Source organism: Triplophysa rosa, linkage group LG14 (genome assembly GCF_024868665.1).
Source record: "Triplophysa rosa linkage group LG14, Trosa_1v2, whole genome shotgun sequence".
NCBI classification, from domain to species: Eukaryota; Metazoa; Chordata; class Actinopteri; order Cypriniformes; family Nemacheilidae; genus Triplophysa; species Triplophysa rosa.
The window spans coordinates 11051090-11070315 of NC_079903.1; the positions used below are offsets into that span (position 1 = coordinate 11051090).

Here is a 19226-nt window from a genome sequence, read left to right on the forward strand (position 1 = left end):
ATCGGTTACATTTTTGTAAAATAACTTGTTGAGGACAATAAGAACATTAAAAATAATGTTAATCTTATGCATTTTATTCACTTATTTCACTTAAAGAAGTTAGCTGAGCAGAGTGACATGCAAAAATCAAATACATCGAATAAAACAAAATGTTATAAAATGATAAAAAAATAAGATTCTTCTTATTGTAGTTGTATGTCTGTAAATATTTGGCCATTTATAATAAAACCTCAAAATGTCATTATTTTGCATTATGCTCTTGATGGCTCAGTGATTCTGATGAGGACACCAAAAGGCACTTTATAGTAATATTGACCCACATATGTAGCCTAGCCTAAGTGGGTCAAACACACATACGCTTAAAAATAATATAGTGCATTGCCACTGTGCGATTTGACATATGTCAAAACAAACGTATATTGCGCGTGTTTGGAAGAGGTTGGTTTATTATAGGCTTCATCGTTCAAACTTTTGCGAGTGCAGAAAATAAACAGCTGCCGCAGAATGGAGCGTCTTAGTTTACGTTATTTATGTAAGACAGCATGATGACTAGTGAAAGTCATCAGGTAAAACAGGTAAGCTCTGAAATTATATGTTTGACAGATGTCCCGCCTTCGCAATGCAGGAAGCAATGCAAAACACTCCGTCATAACTTGATACTGACACACTTGTTGACTGAGCACGACTGAGTGTGCCTATTCCCATGACCTGTGTCTCAGATCATAAAAGTCTAAAAGCGCGTTGCGTCTTTGTCAAGTGAACGATTAGTCAAACAACATGGTGAGCAGTCAAACAAGGGCCAAACGACGTCAAATACTGCCCGAATCACATCTGACCGGAGCTCCTGCTGCTAATGAAAGTGGACCGAATCTACCGATACCGACACAGAACCCGGTAGACACCAGCACCTCGGAATCCAGCAGCAAAACAGGTGGGTACAGTAACATTTCCTTAGTAGTGCCCACTATTTTGTGCTTTATAAATAAATTTGTGAAATTTATGAAAGTTTAAAGAAATTTAGAAGATTACAAAGATAACAGATAAATTCACATATGAACTATACATTCAATATGCCTTTTTAATATGCCAGTTTAATATATGCGCTTTTGTGTGCTATCGGATAATGCTTGAATTGTTACCATTTACAAGTTACTGTTGCAGTACAAAACAAATATTGCATTCTTAAATATTTCATATATGTTTGTAAAATCCTTTACAACAACCATGCCCTTATAAAATGTTCTGACCTTGTTTTTTATGCGTACCATGTATTACCATAGTTTTACTACAGATGTCATGGTTAAACTATGGCTATTGTAGTGAGACCATAATAATTGAATATGTTTGGTATGGTTTTACTACAGATGCCGTAGTTAAACAGTAAACTTGCTTTGTTTTAACATGCAGCTGGCTCACTAACAGGCCTATGTTCCCTTAGGGAGAAAGAAACAAAAGGCCATATCAGAAAATGAATACCTTGGTGTCCGGGTGAAAATGCCTGTACGGGACATGCTTAGAAATATACGGATAGCCAAGGGCATTGACCCAAAAGATCTGGTATAAATTTTTGTCCTTTTCTTCATATTCATGGTCATACTGAAACATACTCATCATTGTCCTTCTTCATCTCTATAGGGGAAACAATCCAAGGGATCCAAAGGTAAGGTTGAGAGCTCTATTATATTCACATAATCCTCTCAAATTTGTTGTTTTTCTAAATAGTAATGTCTTTGGCTTAAAGGGGATAAGAAACGGGTCAACACCAGTGTAAACCGCAGGAATTGTCTGGTGAGTGTTAACAAGACTGCATAAGTAGCATGTTCATGCTTAAGATGTATAGACACGTGTGACCTTTATTTCATGTCTGTTATAGAAAAAAATGCAAACAAAAGGTTTGGAGGAGCTTGCGATTATAGTTGAAGTGTTGGAAGAGGATCTAAAGTCCTGTCAGTCTTACGGATCATCAAACAAAAGGCCTTCAAGTTTATACCATTCAGAGTATGAAGAGAAATTCTGGGGTGAGGATTCACCTCAACAGGATTTTATCGTCAAATATGACCAAGAGAACGAGTTGGCACTGTCTCCCAGTTTCTCTGCACCTTCAAACAACTCACCTGTGTATTCTAGCTCCAGTTCCTACCCTTCTCCTGCTTACAACCAGGGTGCTGATGTTTTCTTTATGAACCAGGCAGAATATGGCATGTACGAGACAGATGACCACAGGTATGATGATCAGTATGGTATGTCTCTTGCCATTGAACACCAGGTTCCCTCCCCCCAAAAAACATCTTGTGTGAGTCCCAATCGAGAAGACTGGGAGGTTTCACTGCAAAACTTTCCAACATGGCACAGTCCTCAGCAGGAGGACGGGAGAAGTATGACCTTCTTCTGGGCCCAAACAGAAAGAGAAGAGACTTTCCTGAATGAAATATCTGACCAAGAGCTTCTCGCTGCAGACGAAAAGGGGAGAACGTGAGTTGCTGTGCATTTTTTTTTACTTCTCGAGAACTCGTTCAAAAGTTCAAACCATTGCAGATGGTTACTTCATGCAGATGTTAATAGGTAATCCTTCAAAGACAGATGTAATTTATAAAAATGAAGGAAACGGCACGCAGATTCTGGAAAATAATCTTCCAAGCGCAAAGAATAGAAGGGAGCGCTTTTGGAGTGCGACTTTTATTTGAAACTTTTATGAAATATAGGGAGATAGAAATAGGGTCTGCCATCATCGTTGTCACGTTGAATAAGCAGACGCATTCGTTTCTCACTTCCAACTTTATGACAAAGCCCATTATTAAGTCCTCAAGCAGGGCAGGAGAAAAAAGATTAATGGCTCACGTGGAAACCCAGCTGAAATTTGAGGCACTTCAGCACAACAGAGATTGATGACGTGGTGGATCCAACAGTTTAGACTGTGGCCTGAAATTACTGAATCGATGGTTATTGATATGCTCACGCACACAATCCTGACAAACGTACTTTAAGCCTAAACTAGTAGCCCGTGTTGTCGCATTAAAAGATGCGGTTTACCTTTTCTGTGGTACAATAGCACTTCTCTTATTAAACACTGTTGTTTGCAGTTTGCAATACCATGACGTTGAAAAATAAACCGGTTCTGCTGTAAATATAATAGGACTAATACAATCAATGTTTTTCTTTCGTAGCTTCCTACACAGAGTGGTTGAGGAGGGAAAAAGAGCTCTTGTGTTTGTTATTGCCAGACGTATGGCAACTCTGAGGAAACTGGATGCGAAAGATCTGGAGGGAAAGGTGACATGCATGCTCAGGAATACACAATTGAATCATTCAACAAACGTGCATAAATTTGGCAAATATTGTTTCCCCCTCCTAGACTCCCCTTCATCTTGCTGCAGAGAGAAATCAACATTTCATGGTGTCCGATTTAGTGTCACTTGGTGCACATATCAATGAAAAGGACAAATATGGGAAGACGTGTGTCCATCTCAGTGCGGAGAATGGATACATTAGAGTCCTGGAGGTGAAAATGTCATGTGCCTCTCTAATAGCAAACAAAATACAGCCATGGAAAAAATTAAGAGACCATTTCAGAGACTGTTTTTCTGATCTTAAAACGTACTGTGTTTAGGTTAAATGATCGTTTTTGTTTCATTCTCTGAACTACTAACAATATTTGAACCAAATTTGAACCAAATTTCAAATAAAAATATTATTTCTTTTTGCATTTATTTGCAGTAAATGAAAACAGAAGAAACAGGTGATGCTCTGTATTTTTTCAGACCTCAAATACTGCAAAGAAAACAAGTTCATATTCACTTTTTAGCAATACAACAGTAATATTTCAACGTGTATATAGGTAAAGTTCAAACATTATTTTTTATGCGATAACCTACATTTTTGATCACAGTTTTCATGTGTCTTGTCATGTTGATGTTGGATGACTTTATGTCACTCCTGAGGTTTGATTTTGTTAAAATTCAACAAACACTGGACTGGAATGACCACAATACATCTAGAAATGCTGATTTGAAATGAAAAATTGGAATGGTCTCTTCATTTTTTCCGCAGCTGTTAGTAGCTTCATTTAGGTTTATGCACATGTAAATAATTTCGTTTCTAAATCTCATTGCTTTTGACAGGTCCTGAAAGATTTTATGAAGAGTGGTGTTTATGTTAATTTGGAGGAGAGAGATGTAAATGGTAAATTCACTTTATTTCTCTTTAAGCTAATGTTGTGAGCGCATTGTGCAACCATTCTTTGCTTATTCATTTCCATACAAGCATTTCAATTGTTTTCTTAGATGTGCGAGTGACAGGTTTATGACTCATTGCCAACGTAGGGCTGTGTTTACATGCTTGCTACCATGATTCTAAAAGAATCTAGTAGTTCAAGTCATTATCTTGTTTTTAAAATTCTGTCATGCTGGCAAGCGTCAGACCATCAAAAAACAAGAAAGTATCACAAAAGTGCCCCACATGACCCATGCGTTGTATTCAGTGCCTTCTAAAGTCCTTCAGTGGTTACGTATGAGAAGCAGACTGAAATTTGGCTCAACAGTGTTCAGTTCAGGAATAAACAATTGATGTATGATACTGTATGATATATTCAGGTAATGATTAAAGAATCAGACTGATACGGTTCGTGACTCGGAATTATGAATTATTTCAGTCTGTTTCTTACATGCTATCCTGGTAAAAGTGTATGTGTTTTGGTCCAGTTTATGCATATTTAGGTGTTGTGCAATGGTGTTTTTTTTCAGGACTCAGCGCGCTGCAGTGTGCAGCAGTTGCTCTTAACAGCACGGTACGAGAACTGAAGCTGTGCGGGTCTGCGGGTCAGGTCAGACTGCATACGCTTCGCAAAGAACAGATGATGGAAACGCTGGTGTGCCTTCTGCAAATGGAGTACTACTTATGCGCTTTGGTGAGAATGAGAATGATATCATTATCAAAATGATAAGCTTAAATTAAAGGGAAAGTTCACCCAAAAATGAAAGTTCTGTCCTTTACTCGTACTTATGTCTACGTATGAAGATATTGGATAGAAAAGTAGCAATTGACAGCTTTAGTCCCCATTCAGTTTATATGGGAGGAAAAAAGCAGCATAAGTAACATTTCTGATTTTGTGTATTAAAGCAACACTATAGAAGCTTTGCTCATGGGTTCCCCATGTGGTTGATATGCGCAATGGTCTGTTACCAGCGTGGTAAATAATGTCGCTGTATAAGCTTCCCCATGGGCAGCACAATAAACATGAATTTTTTTAATAAGCTGATGGAACCATCGAATGCAGAAACATATCGCACTCTTCCGCAGGCAGGGGATGGGTGGGGCTGTGTGTACGGACCCGAAAACAGAACTTACAGAGTGTGGTTGTAGCCGCTATGAGGCTGCTCAGATAGCAGCGGTAGTAGAATTAGTCTGGTTAAGAGTTGTTCTACCACTGAAATAATTTTAGAGACATTATTTTAAGGTCGAAAAACTACAAAGTGTTGCTTTAATGGAAGAAAGACAAATGCATTTGATGCAGCATGTAGTGAGTAAATATACTGTATACTGTATAAAGTATGTTAACACGGACAGTTAAACTAACTTTTTTTTTCACTTACAAGCTTAATCTAAGTCTAAGCATACTTGACACAATAGGAAATTGAATGTTTTTTCCAGCTTACTGTCACTATGAACATGACATTTTTTCACCATCAACATGACATTCAACACAACCAAATGTTAAAAGTGCATTTAAACACAATTAGGCATTACAGAATTTTCTTTTTTTTAATAAACATTTCCTTTAATTTCATCTCTCTTTTAAATCCCCCTGATATGGGATCAGGTTTGTCTTGATGGGATGAAAAGAGGTGTTAATTCAAAGCCATACGAACCAGCCTCCAGTCAGTCAAATGAAATGAAGGTATGAGACATGTCTTCAATCTTGACTGATGCAATGTGATGGAATTTCAGTGTTTGATGGAATTGGAGTGTTTGAAATAGCTTAAAAACTGATTCTCTAAACTTGTCATGCACACTTTATCTGTCTTGTGTTTATTGAATTGATTACTCTGTTTTCCAGGCCATCAGCAACATGACTTGGAAGTGCTTTGGATACACAGCTGCTTCTAGCCATAGGAGTTGTTTGTCTGCCAAGTAAGGCAGTGCTTTTAACTGACGGTAAATGTTTTTGAGTTAATACAAGCTTTAATCTGCCATTGAAAACAAAATATACAGTATATGTGTATTTTAGAAATCGCGATAGTTAGAAAGATGATAAATGTGTTTAATGGCACGGTTAAGCTATGTATTATGCAACTGCAGGTTTTGTTCACTGAACAAATGCAATGGTTGCCTGTTAGCTGGTTTCTGTGAAACTTCCACTGTTTGTTACGTTTGAGTAGCAGAATCTTTAAAAAATGAATCGGGTTGTGGTTTGACCCGTGAGTCTGTTTAACGCCACAGTAGTTCCTATTTGCTCTAAGAGCGAGTAGTTTTGAAATTTACAGTACGAGACTGGCGTGGCAGTTTCTTTTTAATACCAATACCGTTTACAAATATGTAGCCTACTTGTACACACAGTGAATTGATTTTGGTTATTTACCCCTTTGCAACGTTGCAGGTGGTGGGGAATTTTGATATTGATTCTAATTTGTAACTATTTGAATTAAAATGTATGTGGTGAAAAATGTTAATAATTTTTACACAAATTGTTAACAGTACGTTTACTGTTGGCTTTGTGTAATAATCTTGTGTAATGATGATCCATCCTCTTTGACGTCATAATTGTGGCCCAGGTTTAATTTACTGTTTAGTTACTTCGTCACAGACACAAACTTGTGTCTTGTATACTGGGGATGGGTTTAAAGTGTTTTCACCAACATAATATTTTGTTATTTGTGTGATTCTGGATCTCAGGTGTGATATTTTGTAACTGTCAGAGTTTTGGGATGTTTTTTCTCTCTTTTTTTATAGATTCTGTTTTATAAATATCAAATTTACAGCAATTTAAGTCTTTTAAGGCTACACATATGCGGGTGAAATGTACGATATCGGACTAAATATGTTTAGTATTTTTTTTTAGTTATACTTGTATTGTTTTTATGGGATTTGTTAGCACATTTAAGCATTAAAAAAACAAATATATGTTTATAGCATGTTAAGGGGAGCTAGAGTTTTCTGGTAGTAATAGTTTTAATTATACATTAAATATTTACATTTATTTAGCTGATGCTTTTAAGGCAATACATACATACCTGTATATGCATGCTTTTTCTGGTAAGTAACATGGGGTAAGCAGTGGGTATAACATATTTAGTACATATTTTATCCAGTTTTCTAAGTACATTTCATTATTGTTGTTTTTAACTATATTGAACATATGGGGTTATAAAGGCTATTGTTGCTGACATTGACAAATAAAATAATTCACTTCTGTAATGGCCAGACGTTTGTGAACACCTAAACCTTTCTCATACTGTTTAACTATTTCTAGAATTTTGTGACTAGCATGTGTGTTCTTTTATTAACAGTATTTGACATACAAGTTTTGAGTGGATAGTGATTTTTGGAGTGTTATGATTTTCTTCAGTGTGGCTTGGCCCCCACTATCACATAGACATCATTCCTGGTCATGCTGCAAGTGTCAGGTCTCAAAATGTCAAAGAAAATTGTACAGAGACAACTTTGTTTTTTCCATTTCTTTTATTGAAACAACAAGGTGTTCTCAAACTACGGCCATGTGTGCTTATATTCATCATCGTGGGTATTTAAAGCAGATTTTTGTAACACTGGTGTATTGGGAGTTATTTTTCCATTACTTTGGCGAGGGGAACTCTCATAAACTTAAATTATGAGTATTTGCCATCAGTCATGTGCTACACTAAGCAGGTTTTTGCTAGAGGCATTACGGGGCAGGTTTGTACAGATGAGATACCATTGTAATTATCTTGTTGTGCCTGTCCTGACCCTGTTGAAAACAAAGAAGGAAACCTGTCTTGATATGGTAATGGACGTCCCCTTTCTCTTACACATATTCCTGCTGAGAAAATAATAAAGCTTGATATTCCACTCATGCTGTCTGTTATTTTACATGCAGGTCTGCATGCATGCAATTTATTTTATGTCCTATCTTGATATGAAGTGACAACCGATGACACAGGAGTCAAAGAGAATTTTTTGATGTTGCCTGTAGCAGCCTGCTATTAAAAATGTGAGGAGTGTATGTCTGTACATGCATATTTTATCAACAATCGCAATTCCCTCATGTACACTTGTGCACTTTTAACTGACTCGCTTTGTAAGGCTGGGTTTCTTCTATTCCTTTAAGCAAAATCAGCTAGAAGGTAAACAGACAGGCAGAGGTACTGAGTGAAATGTGCATAGCTCCTATGCCCTAAGGGCCGCAGGTTAACATCTCTAAGCTTCTCACGCACATTGTTAACTCTGAGTTCCCCAGTGTGTTTTCAAAAGCATTGTGATCATATCACACGGTAACTATTAAAATGCTGAATGAAATGAAAAGAGCAGGTGTGATATGCAAACATTGTTCCACATATGCAAGACATCCCATAGCACAGTTAGATTTTAATCACATCTGTGATTGTGAAAGGTGTACTTCAAATTGGTAAGAATTTGGCTAAGACTTATAAATATATTAAAACATATAAAGACTGAGATAAATGAATATATCTCCACTGTAAATATATCCACTGTTGAAAATGAAAAAGTCATGGCAACCTACAACATATGATTTACATGAACTCATCAAATTAAATAGAACTTTTTTACTACTTGTTATTACTTCCTACTTGTAAGTCGCTTTGGATAAAAGCGTCTGCCAAATGAATACATGTAAATAAATGTTATTACTAGTCAAGATTTTAAAAGTAAGTTTAATCATGTAAAGTCCATTTGATTATAGGCTATAAAAATATGTACATGTCACTGAAAATGTTTAGATCTATTTTTGCCTATATTGTGAGAAATATTGTTCACAGAAAATGCAAAATATATGTAGCTTTTAAGACCAGTGACTGCTAACCAGGGTTATCTGCACTGTAGGGTGTGTAGGAAATATTTAGATTTTCTTTGTTCAACCTTTAAAAAAGTAGCCTTGATTAATATCATGATTTTATTTATGTAAGACAAACAGGTGGGTGTTGTATGTGTGCAGGTTTGCATAGTTTGTGGGAATGAAACCTTTTATTTTTATAATAGGCTAATTCAAAGAAATCATGGTATTCAGTGTAAAATGAATACATGTCTGGTTGATGAAGGTGTAATTGTGCGTTGAAACAAAAAGGCAGGTCATCGAAGTATCTGCACTAGAACATGTTTGTTTGCGTTTTTGTCAGCTTGTCTTTATGTTTCATTAATGCTTGCGTTGTTTTATCACAGATCGCTTTTAACTCATATCAGGCGTATGCCAGAAACAGTTTTTACTCAGTCACTTTTATTTTAAGTTTTTACTGTTGAGTATAAATGTTTTAACTCTAATCACACTGTTTATAGGCCTATGTTGCATAAGCTCTGTGATCTTTCTTGAAAAAACGTCAAGGTCACACACACACACGGCGCACACTGGGACATTCGTAACATTCTATCTGATTATATTCCTCTGATGCCACCGCGAGGCCACATCACTCATTACATTCTTATTGGTAGGCTACATGTTTAGTGGTGTATTATGGCGAAAATAAATCTGTAGTTTATTGCCGTTTTCTTTAACTGCTATTTAAATAAAAGTTTTTTTGGCTGCTGTCTATTTCTCTGAAAAGAAACTTAAATGATTCAGTATTCAATTCTTTTGGCAACTCTGTTTAAATGTACGTCTGAACCTTGAATATGTTTAAGATTAAAAACCAATAATGTATAGCACAATAATAAAATAGAAAGCCACATAATAGAGACACGTGCACTGAAGTTCATTATGCTATAATAACATGTTTAAAAATAAATATCAAAAATATCAAAATATCATTAGCTGGAATTTTAAAACGTTATAGTTCAGATACAAAATTGCTGGAAATGGCTTTGAAAGGGTAAAACTTTACAATAACTATATTGATCACTGTCAGTTCATGCATTTGCCTAATCTTCATAAATATCATTGTGATGTCTCTCTAAACAATTGTATCACACGTGTATGTTTCTACACAACAATAAATCACAATCTTGGTAAAATACTTAAGAATCATTTATTGACATATTCATCAACCAAAAATAAGAATTACTTCACAATATAATTTGCATTTATTAATCAAGTGTTGGTAGATTCTGAAACGTTTGAACCTGCAGAAATATGTGCATTTAGATTTGCTACACTTTTCTGTTTTCAGAGGCACAGTATCCTGTACTACTGTAGTGATGTGCACCATTTCAATTATGTTTAAATGATTAAAATTCCTTTGAATTGAAGTCCTTTAGCAAATAACAGTGATTGTTTTCCGCAAACCTGCATTAAAAACAATCCATATCCCATTCTGATAACATACATCGTTTCTGAATTAAAAAACAAAAACCACATATTTTAAGCACTTTGTTAATGGGTGTTAAACAAATGGCCAAAGGACAACATAAAAAAACGACATATGGTAATAATCCACAAAAGCATTCATTTCATATTTTGGGTCATGCAGTAAATTGTAACCCAACATGCTTTTCAATGTATTAGACATGCATTCCTTACCTGAGGCAAAACAAATCAGTCATAAAATGCTATAAACCATAGTTTATATGTTTTTATATAGAAAGCAACTGAATAATTGCAAAAGCAATATTTCACTTGTATATTAATTACATGAGCTATTTCACAAATAAATGAGAAATACATGAAAATCTAAAAGGAACAGAAAAATTGTGACAATTTACATTGCAATGCTTTGCATTATTACAATAAGAAATACTTGTAGGAATTTTATCATGTGATCACCATTATCATCATTTGTCATAATGTTTTCTCCATTCTTAAGCATGATCGTTCACGATGAATAAAGAATGGAGCAAGCCTGTACAAAATATATTAGGTAGTACACAATTTGTTCACTAAAACAAGTCAGTAGGGCTAATTCTACTTCAGTCAAATCTTGATGGACAGCTTTCCACTGAATATATCGCTGCGATTTTAATGTCAAATATCAAGCTAGATCAAGATAACGTATTCAAGGCTATCATCACAGTGCTTTAAGAAATGTTATATATTTTGTTTTCAGTTTCATGAAACCATGCGGCTTTCACTTTGGAAAAACAAAACCATTTTAACACATGAGCTCTTTTTTTGAGGTTAACTAACTATTTGGAGCAAAAACATGCTGTCAGACTGCTGAAAAATGCTGGTAAGAGACAGTTTAGGCACTGGAATCGTCTTTTAAACGCTGACTGCGAGCCTTGTAGACTTCAATCAGGAGATCTTTCACATACTGAATCTCTCTCTCTACAGATTCTGCTTTGTCCCGAAGTTCTCTGTTCCTCCCCTCCAAACCATGAAGTTCCTCCTCCAAACAGTCCTGCTCCGCCCTCTTACGCTGACGATACCTGTTGTTTTCATGGCGACATTTGTGGAATAAAATAACATCGTTCAGCCTCTTTTGCTAGTATGAACCCGAACATAAACATGCAATGTTAACTATTAACTGCTAAGCTACTCTTTTTCTCTTGGTAATGTTACCCAAAACAAAGCAGTTTCTTTGTGCAAAGCAATCTATCTCTGCAAACTTCATCATAACACAGATCACAATAGAGAAAAAAATGCTACAATACCTGTGGGCGGCTGACTTGTTCTGATCCCTTTTCTTCTGCTTGCGCTCTCCATGGTGTCGCTCTGAGGAACCTACTTTGATATCAGGTTTAAACACACACTGACTTTCCCTTGACCTTTGCATTGGTTTCTGGATAGGTAACTCCAAAGAGGAGCCAACACTGTCTCCAGACAGACATTCAAAGCTTTGATCTCCAAGGCATTCATGGTGCAAGTAGTCATTATTCTGGATATCAGTTCTGAGTGGCTGATCGATTTCATTCATGAAGCCGTGATATGGCTCTAAATTGGCAGTAATCTGATGAAAATAACACTCCGCTACATCTGACGGCTTGAATGACGGACAGCTTTCGTTCTCAGCGCACGGCAAAATCGGCATCGCGATGCCTTCGTGGCCGAGCATCTTCGTACCGTGGCTCTGGCCCTCTCTCCTGTGGTGGGTGTCCAGTGACCCACCGATATCGTAACTTCTCATCATCTCCGCTCTGTAAAACACATCTTCTGTGAAGCAACTTTTCTCTTCCTCCTTCAACAATATGGCACATTCTCGAACCTTCTTGGCGTTCGCGTGGTTCTTCGCAAAGGTTTTGTCGACAGAGCACTGGTCAAAAGCCAACTCCGCGTAACCTGAATGAGTCCCTTTGAAAGTCCACGTTTCCTTCTCAAACACCTCAACGTCTTTACATCCATTGGCAGTTATTCTTTGGCTATTGCAGTGCGTCCGAATGTAGCTGTAAGGGCTGGGTCGAGACATTTTTGGTCTACTCATGGAGCCGCCACAGAAGCCCCGCAGGTCGAGCTCTCCTGTTGCTAGGGTAACCAGCCTGGGATTTGTTTCCGACTGGTTGGCACCGTACGAAGGGCAAGGTAACTGATAGTACGACTGGGTGGCCATAGCTTGTAAGTTTTTGTCACATTTTTGCCATTTATCCAATTTCATAGGCGTCGATTCGTACAGGTAGTAATCCTCCAGCTGAGCCAGTTCTTCTTTGAGAAGAGTGGTCATAACCTCCAGGTCGGAAGGCATTTGGACATCATGCTCCAGAGGTGAGGGGGGGATCGAGGAACCTGGGGAGGTTTCCGTGGAAGTTGAGTGTGGGTAAGCGTCAAAAGTTTTTGTCATCCAATCTGTTGAGAAAAAAAATTCAATTAATTACATAACTGCATTAAATCAACACAGACACACAAGCATACATTGCGTAAATCTAACATTGTTAAAAACAACCTAAAGTAGGCTATCAACCTAAAAAAAACAGATTAAACAACGTGTACTACCAAAATATTTGCTTTACTTACTGTACGCCATTAACACATACGCTGCAGTGCGGTTCCCACCAACAATCGGACAAAATAAAAGTGTCGTACTGCTTACCAATTTAGTCCTACGTCTGTGCAGGCTCCTCCCTTCTCTTGTGATTGGCCTTCGTTAGCCAGTAGGAAAGCGGGAGCTCTTTAGCCGACTGTGCAAACGAGGAGAGTCTTCTTGAGCGTAATCTACGCCGCCACAATTTTCTCTAGTTTTGTCGAAACGGTGAATTGTGTACAACACATGAGAATCGAAGAAATGCCACATGCAGGAAAAAGATGCAAAAAACTGAAACCTGAATGAAAATAAAGAAAATGTGAAATGCACACTTTAGGGTCAATTATTCAATATATGTCAATAAGGAAAAACAATACAATACAACACAAACATCTATCATAGGGTGATTACACCTTTCAAGCAGAAGATGCATATATATTTCAATGTACTCTATCACAAAACAGATTCATTGACAATACTGAGCATGATTCATTTAATTATTTAAAAAAAAATCTGATTTAGGATAGACAATTATGACAGGACAGAAAAGCTAAACAGCAAATGAATTTGACCTTTTGCTAGTGTTTATGGGATGTCCTGTAACATGATGCTATAAGATGATCAGTGCCAAATGTGAAACGGAGGCTAAGCCAAATGCTTGCAATATTAACTAAAAAAGCATGTTTACAGCTGTAATTCAAAATAAAAGTCCACACTGTAAACATATTATTAAAATAAGATATTGCCGTCTATTACTGTCCATTGAAAGGGTTAAAAGAAGATCATTTAAACAGGAGCTAAACTTTAATAAAAAACTTTAAATTAACTACAACTTGCAAATAAACATAAGAATATAAAATATTAAAACATCTACATTTCAGAAATCTCAGTTATCTATATGAAGATCTATATTAATATCTCTATTAAGAAATCAAGTCCTCTATTTTAAAACGTAGCCCATAATAAAGATTTATGAAATGATCAATAATCAATGTAAACAGATCTATATTCACTTCTCAGCGTCACTGCTGCAGTGTAAAAACTCTGAAAACTATTTAAAGTGAGAAATAAATCGGACACAGGAAGTTGTGAGTCATATTGAAGTCTGAATGAAAGTTGACACTTACTCCATGGTGCCGAGTTGTCCGGAGAGCTGTTGTAAGCGCTGTAAACCGCTGTGGAGGAGCTCACGTTTTCAATTTAGCAGAGCATTGTCTCACTCTTCTTCATTTGATGTCGACGGCGATCGCTTACACGATAAATCGTTGAAAAGTTTTGGAGAACAGAAGAGTATCACGTCAAAGCAAACAGTAACCGCATAACATCAGCTGGTATTCATCCGCCGCCTCGCCCTGCAGCGAGGTCCAAACTAACGGAACAAGTCGAGTCCAAACTTCAGTCCTGACATCAGCCTTGCGATTTTACGCTTTCAGCGTATTTCTTTCTGTTACAATTCACTACGTAAGCCTTAAAACGTTGATTTGCTTATTTAATTAGAGGTAAGTCAATTCTAATGATTATCAAAACGGTCCAGTTTGGTTATCCCAGCACACAATCTGAGCCACCGAGAGCCCTTTAAAGAACTATTTAACCACATGCGACGAGGAAGGACACTAGATTACACTACTGAGATGTAACTCTCGTTGCAGTCCTGTTGCATCAGACCTGCTGGAGTGTTGCCCAAGTTGAAACTTTGTTGCCACATTTGTCCTGATCCGTTTATGCTTTGGACATGTATAATGAGGATCCATATTTAAGGCTGGCCTCGACCATTGTTTTAAAAAGAAAAATTAAAGTCAGCCCTGTGAAATAAGACTTTGATCTAAAATCACTCATTAGCTTACTTTGAACAGAAGAAATGTTGCACATTTTAATTCTAAATGTCACAGTGTGCAAGAAATAATTCATACAATGCGTATGTAATATACGTTTATTTGATACATGTATTCCCACATGAAAAAATTCTAGCATTCTAGTATTTATGGGTTCATACATGTTATGATACATTATTTTTAAGCTTAGTTTATATTCAATTTAAATGTGCAAAATTTAAACATTTAACTATTTATTTACATCTGATCAAATAAGACTACTATAAATATCTTGTGTGGATTTGTTGCATCTCTTTTTTAATGTGAAACTAAATTGACTAAATGAAATGTCCTGTTTGTTGCTCAAAGTGAGGACTGCACTAACATGAAACATCCCTCTCTCTCATCCTGTTGCCAGGGTATGTGGTTTCTTGATCTTCAATTTTATGACATTTGCATTCATTGCACTGTAAGATCAATAGATACGCACACAAGACATTAAAATGTATGGCCACCCTGAAAGTATGTTGTATTTTAACTCAATTAAGTCATTCTGGATAAAGTGTATTATTGTACATATACAATATCATGTATTTTGTAAAACACATATTATACAATCACATGTTTGCTAAAAATGAACAGGGTCAAGAATACAAATGACACACCACTGCAGACTAACGCCTTTCAGAATTATCAGAGAGAAAAACAATTTTGTATTTTATTTTTCTTAGACTCCCCCCTTTATTCATTTTATTCTTTTGTGATTTGTCATCATTACAACGTTTGCAGTGGGAATAGCTGTTTTGTGATATCAATCCTTGCTTCGCTGCCATGAAGAGTCTGGTACATTGATAAAGGTTACACCATAATTTCATCACCAGCTTGCAAAGAATCCTGCCCCCATTAATGTTTTATGTTCTATCTAGGGTAACATTAGAAATGCACATGTGGGTTGTAAGGAATTCTGTTGCTAAGGTGCCAGTTTTACTCTTACAACTGTAATTAGTGGGAAATTATGATAATGTTTCTCTATTTAAAATGGCGTTTAAATGAGACCATATATCAAGGCTGAGTAATCAGTTTGTCATATGTTGAGACCTTAGAGTTTATCAGCATAGATCCACTGTGGGGTGGTGCGCCATTACTATAAATGAATTACTGTATTTAAAATGTTAACAATTAAAAATCTCATTAAATCCGATGCTTTAGAATGAAAAAAATAATAATTTATCAGCGTAAACCATGCAGAAAGAATCAAAAACACTAAATATATTTATATTTATATTCATTATATTTGATCAGGTACCAATCAATTAATTTCTTATTATCATTATTATATTTTATTTAGTGTGAACAACATACATTTGCTTTTGAACAAACAGAAAGTAAAAGTACATTTTTTAAAACAAGAACTGTACATATATAAAAGTCATATAAAGCACAGTGACAGGAGCAAGCTTTGTTCATCATGTCTTGACCTTTATAATAATTATTGGTGCACTTTCTCAGTTACCACTGGAAGGAGCCATTTTACAAACATGAAATTTGAAGTGTTTTGACTCACTGCTAAATTCTAAGGCGTATTGTGGCTGTTGTGAAAGAACATTAGTCTCCTCTTTGAATTTTTTATTTCTCTTTCCCTTTAATTCCCCTTTGTTTATTTACACATATTTATTAATTATGTAATGTGTATTTTGCTTGCACATAGCAGTCCAGGTGTACATTTTGCTTCGTCTATAGTTAGAGTTATTTATAATTCATTTATCGCTTATTATGTATTCTCATCGCACTTCACAGACATCATCACTCTTTGTATTCTTCTTTGCAGACATTGTTCTATTTTGTCAGCTCTCAGAGGAAAAGTTGTCATTGCATATGCATAATGACATGTTACAATGCAATTAAAATTGATTTAATTCTGTACTGTTTACCTCTGTATTTAGAATGTAATTATTGTATTTATTTTGGCTAAAATACAAGGTTTGGCTGTCAGAGAACCATTTGAATTATAGTTTGATAGAATTACAGTGTTCATAAAATGTCTTTATTACTTACTGTACATAAAAAATATTAATGCAAATACAGTGAAATGTATTCACCCCCCACATACACACATATTTTGATTTTCTTGTAATTGATTTCCTGTAACTTTATGCTTTTCATATCAAGTTTTAAAATGTATGTCTTTCCATGTGCAAAACATCACCTTTAGCATGTTTTTAAACAACACTTCATTAAGTATTTTTATTTAGAAAATACTGTAAAAGAAAAATCAGAACACTTCTTCAGGCAAAAATCAGTATTTAGTGTGACCTCTCTTGGCACTATAAGCACATCGTGAATTTTATATGGACACTGTCCAGAAATCATTTGATATTAAAAACTAGGGTGGAATTCTTTTTTAATTGTATATATATATATTTCTATTTTGGGTATATGGTTTTTAAACCATTAAACAACAAATCTAACGGTGGCATGATGGTGACTTCTGAACAGTTATGTGTCATAAACATAATTCCAGTATGGTTTAAAATCTTTAAAAAAAAATCAGTTTAAATCTGTTTTATTGTTTTCATGGTGACAAACAAGGAAGCAAACAAAAAACGTATTAGTTACTCACCTAAAATAATTATTGGATTTCTTGTTCTAGCTTGTATCATCAGGCAGCCAAACTCAAATAAAGGAGGCGTGTCCTTAAGTAATGAGGCATGTCACAGCAACATTCTTTGTTAAAGTTGAGGTTAAAGTTCACAGAATGAGATCAAAGTGGTGTGTCCTGAAGACCGAGGAGCCAATGCAGAGTATGTAGCATTTGCACACTTAACCTTATGAGGCCCTGACTTCGTAAAGCTGTTTTATTTGTCTGTTATTTACTGTTATTTGTCACCTGTCAGAAATTGGAAAATTGATTCCTTATTGTGAAATTATCACCAGTTTGCATGCTGTTTGTTAACTGCCTACTCCCTTACTTCCTGTTTATCAGGATCACCCACCACCTTTATGGACAGTTTTGAGATGCCAATATTAACTAATTTCTGGGTGCAGTATTTTAAATGTCAAAAACAAAAGCATTTAGCCTCAGCCCAGATTATTGTAAAACGCTTTTGGAAATCCACACCCTCAAAAACTCAATGATCTCTTCCCAGCACAGTAGTTTATTACAAAACTAAATGCTACATTTACTCATCTTTCAGCGATTGACCATTAGCACACCATCAAATTCGTTCCGTGTTTTAAATGGAATTATGTTGATGATTGTTGTGTGTCAAAGTAATTTTAGGTACAAAATCACATATTATACACGTTATCCACGTGGCTTGGCTAGCCAAACATGACAGTTAAAGTGACAGCCTAAGCGCTTTATCTTTTGGGTGGAAAATAGCACCTAAATGTAGCCTAATGTTACATTTTTTTAATTTGGTGCATATTCATAATGCACAAAATTGGCCATTTTAATGTTGCAGCCATGCCATGAACGTGCGAGTAGTTACAAAAATGAAAAGCTGAAAATACATCAAAATAATGTTCTTTGAAAATCTCATTAAAGTGATGGAGGTAACAGGAACGATTGTCTGTCTGTCTTTTTGTTTACAAATACAAAATGTTTACAATGTTAATGATGGTCAACTTACCCTTAGATGGCTCATTTTACCCATTCTTCTATCATAGAAATTCATATAGTTAGATTTCCATTTATGCATTTGGCAAACACTTTATTCCAATGTATGTTGAATCAGTAGGCTATGTATGTTCCATGGAAATCAAACCCACAGACTTTTGCACTGTGGATGCAATGCTCTGCCAGTACAGCAACAGGACATCATCCAAATTAATCTGAGCTCAGTTTATTTTTTCCTTCTATAAGAGACAGTACTTTACATAAAAATTTACTCATCTTACATCATTTTCCCAATACCTGTTGTTTATTGTGGGCTGATCTGCTTAAATGTGAGGCCTATTGGAACTTGTAAAAACAAATAGGTCTGATTTGTAAAATCTAGATAACAAATATGTCTGTTTTGTTTTGTTTTCTTGTTTCTGTTTTTATATTTACATAGTTAAGAATTGCAAATATTTTCATTTAAAAAAATGACCTATATTGAATTTCTGTATTGCTAGTAGACATTAAGATTACTGTCAGGGACGAATGACAGTTGCACATCGAAATTTCTCACCTTTATTTTTTTTCTTTTACAAATTAGTCATCAGCTCTTTACCCAGTAATTATGTTTCAAGAATATCTCATTGTGTAACATAAGAGAAAGAAATATAATACATCTAATTAAACTCCTTTTACCAGTTTCACAACTTTTTTTCCCTTGTTGGAGTAGGACGGAGTGGGCAAATGTATAAAATGTGCACTAATGTGATCAATCTGTGAGAG

General features: G+C 35.7%; 2 protein-coding genes across 3 annotated transcripts; one reads left to right on the forward strand and one right to left on the reverse strand.

Annotated features, from left to right (window-relative positions):
• The first annotated feature begins 670 nt into the window (after window positions 1-670).
• On the forward strand, window positions 671-8062 carry zgc:113279 (uncharacterized protein LOC553749 homolog). The gene is made up of 11 exons (XM_057351994.1): window positions 671-931; window positions 1439-1557; window positions 1636-1660; window positions 1742-1788; window positions 1874-2472; window positions 3165-3270; window positions 3353-3499; window positions 4119-4179; window positions 4740-4903; window positions 5816-5893; window positions 6053-8062. Exons 1-11 carry the CDS (start codon window positions 778-780, stop codon window positions 6128-6130), a joined length of 1578 nt encoding a protein of 525 aa, XP_057207977.1. The 5' UTR covers window positions 671-777; the 3' UTR covers window positions 6131-8062.
• Window positions 8063-10162: 2100 nt separating this feature from the next.
• Window positions 10163-14643, reverse strand: atf5b (activating transcription factor 5b). Of its 2 annotated transcripts, XM_057351065.1 has the most exons (4): window positions 14159-14643; window positions 13101-13329; window positions 11731-12856; window positions 10163-11505 (listed from the first exon to the last, which is right to left on the reverse strand). In XM_057351065.1, the coding sequence occupies exons 3-4, from the start codon at window positions 12849-12851 to the stop codon at window positions 11319-11321; spliced, it is 1308 nt and encodes a 435-aa protein (XP_057207048.1). In that variant the 5' UTR covers window positions 12852-12856; window positions 13101-13329; window positions 14159-14643; the 3' UTR covers window positions 10163-11318. The 2 variants fall into 2 exon arrangements, with proteins under 2 accessions (XP_057207048.1, XP_057207047.1); XM_057351064.1 differs by lacking the exons at window positions 13101-13329; window positions 14159-14643 and adding an exon at window positions 13025-13068.
• Window positions 14644-19226: the final 4583 nt, after the last annotated feature.

Bases quoted from the DNA above. Each gene is read 5' to 3' on its own strand.
- zgc:113279 (XM_057351994.1), top strand. From the start codon at position 778: ATGGTGAGCAGTCAAACAAGGGCCAAACGACGTCAAATACTGCCCGAA. The intron at 1,558-1,635 runs GTATAAATTTTT...TCATCTCTATAG, and splicing joins GCATTGACCCAAAAGATCTG to GGGAAACAATCCAAGGGATC. The intron at 5,894-6,052 runs GTATGAGACATG...TCTGTTTTCCAG, and splicing joins GTCAGTCAAATGAAATGAAG to GCCATCAGCAACATGACTTG.
- atf5b (XM_057351064.1), bottom strand. The intron at 11,506-11,730 runs GTATTGTAGCAT...TGAAAACAACAG, and splicing joins AACAAGTCAGCCGCCCACAG to GTATCGTCAGCGTAAGAGGG.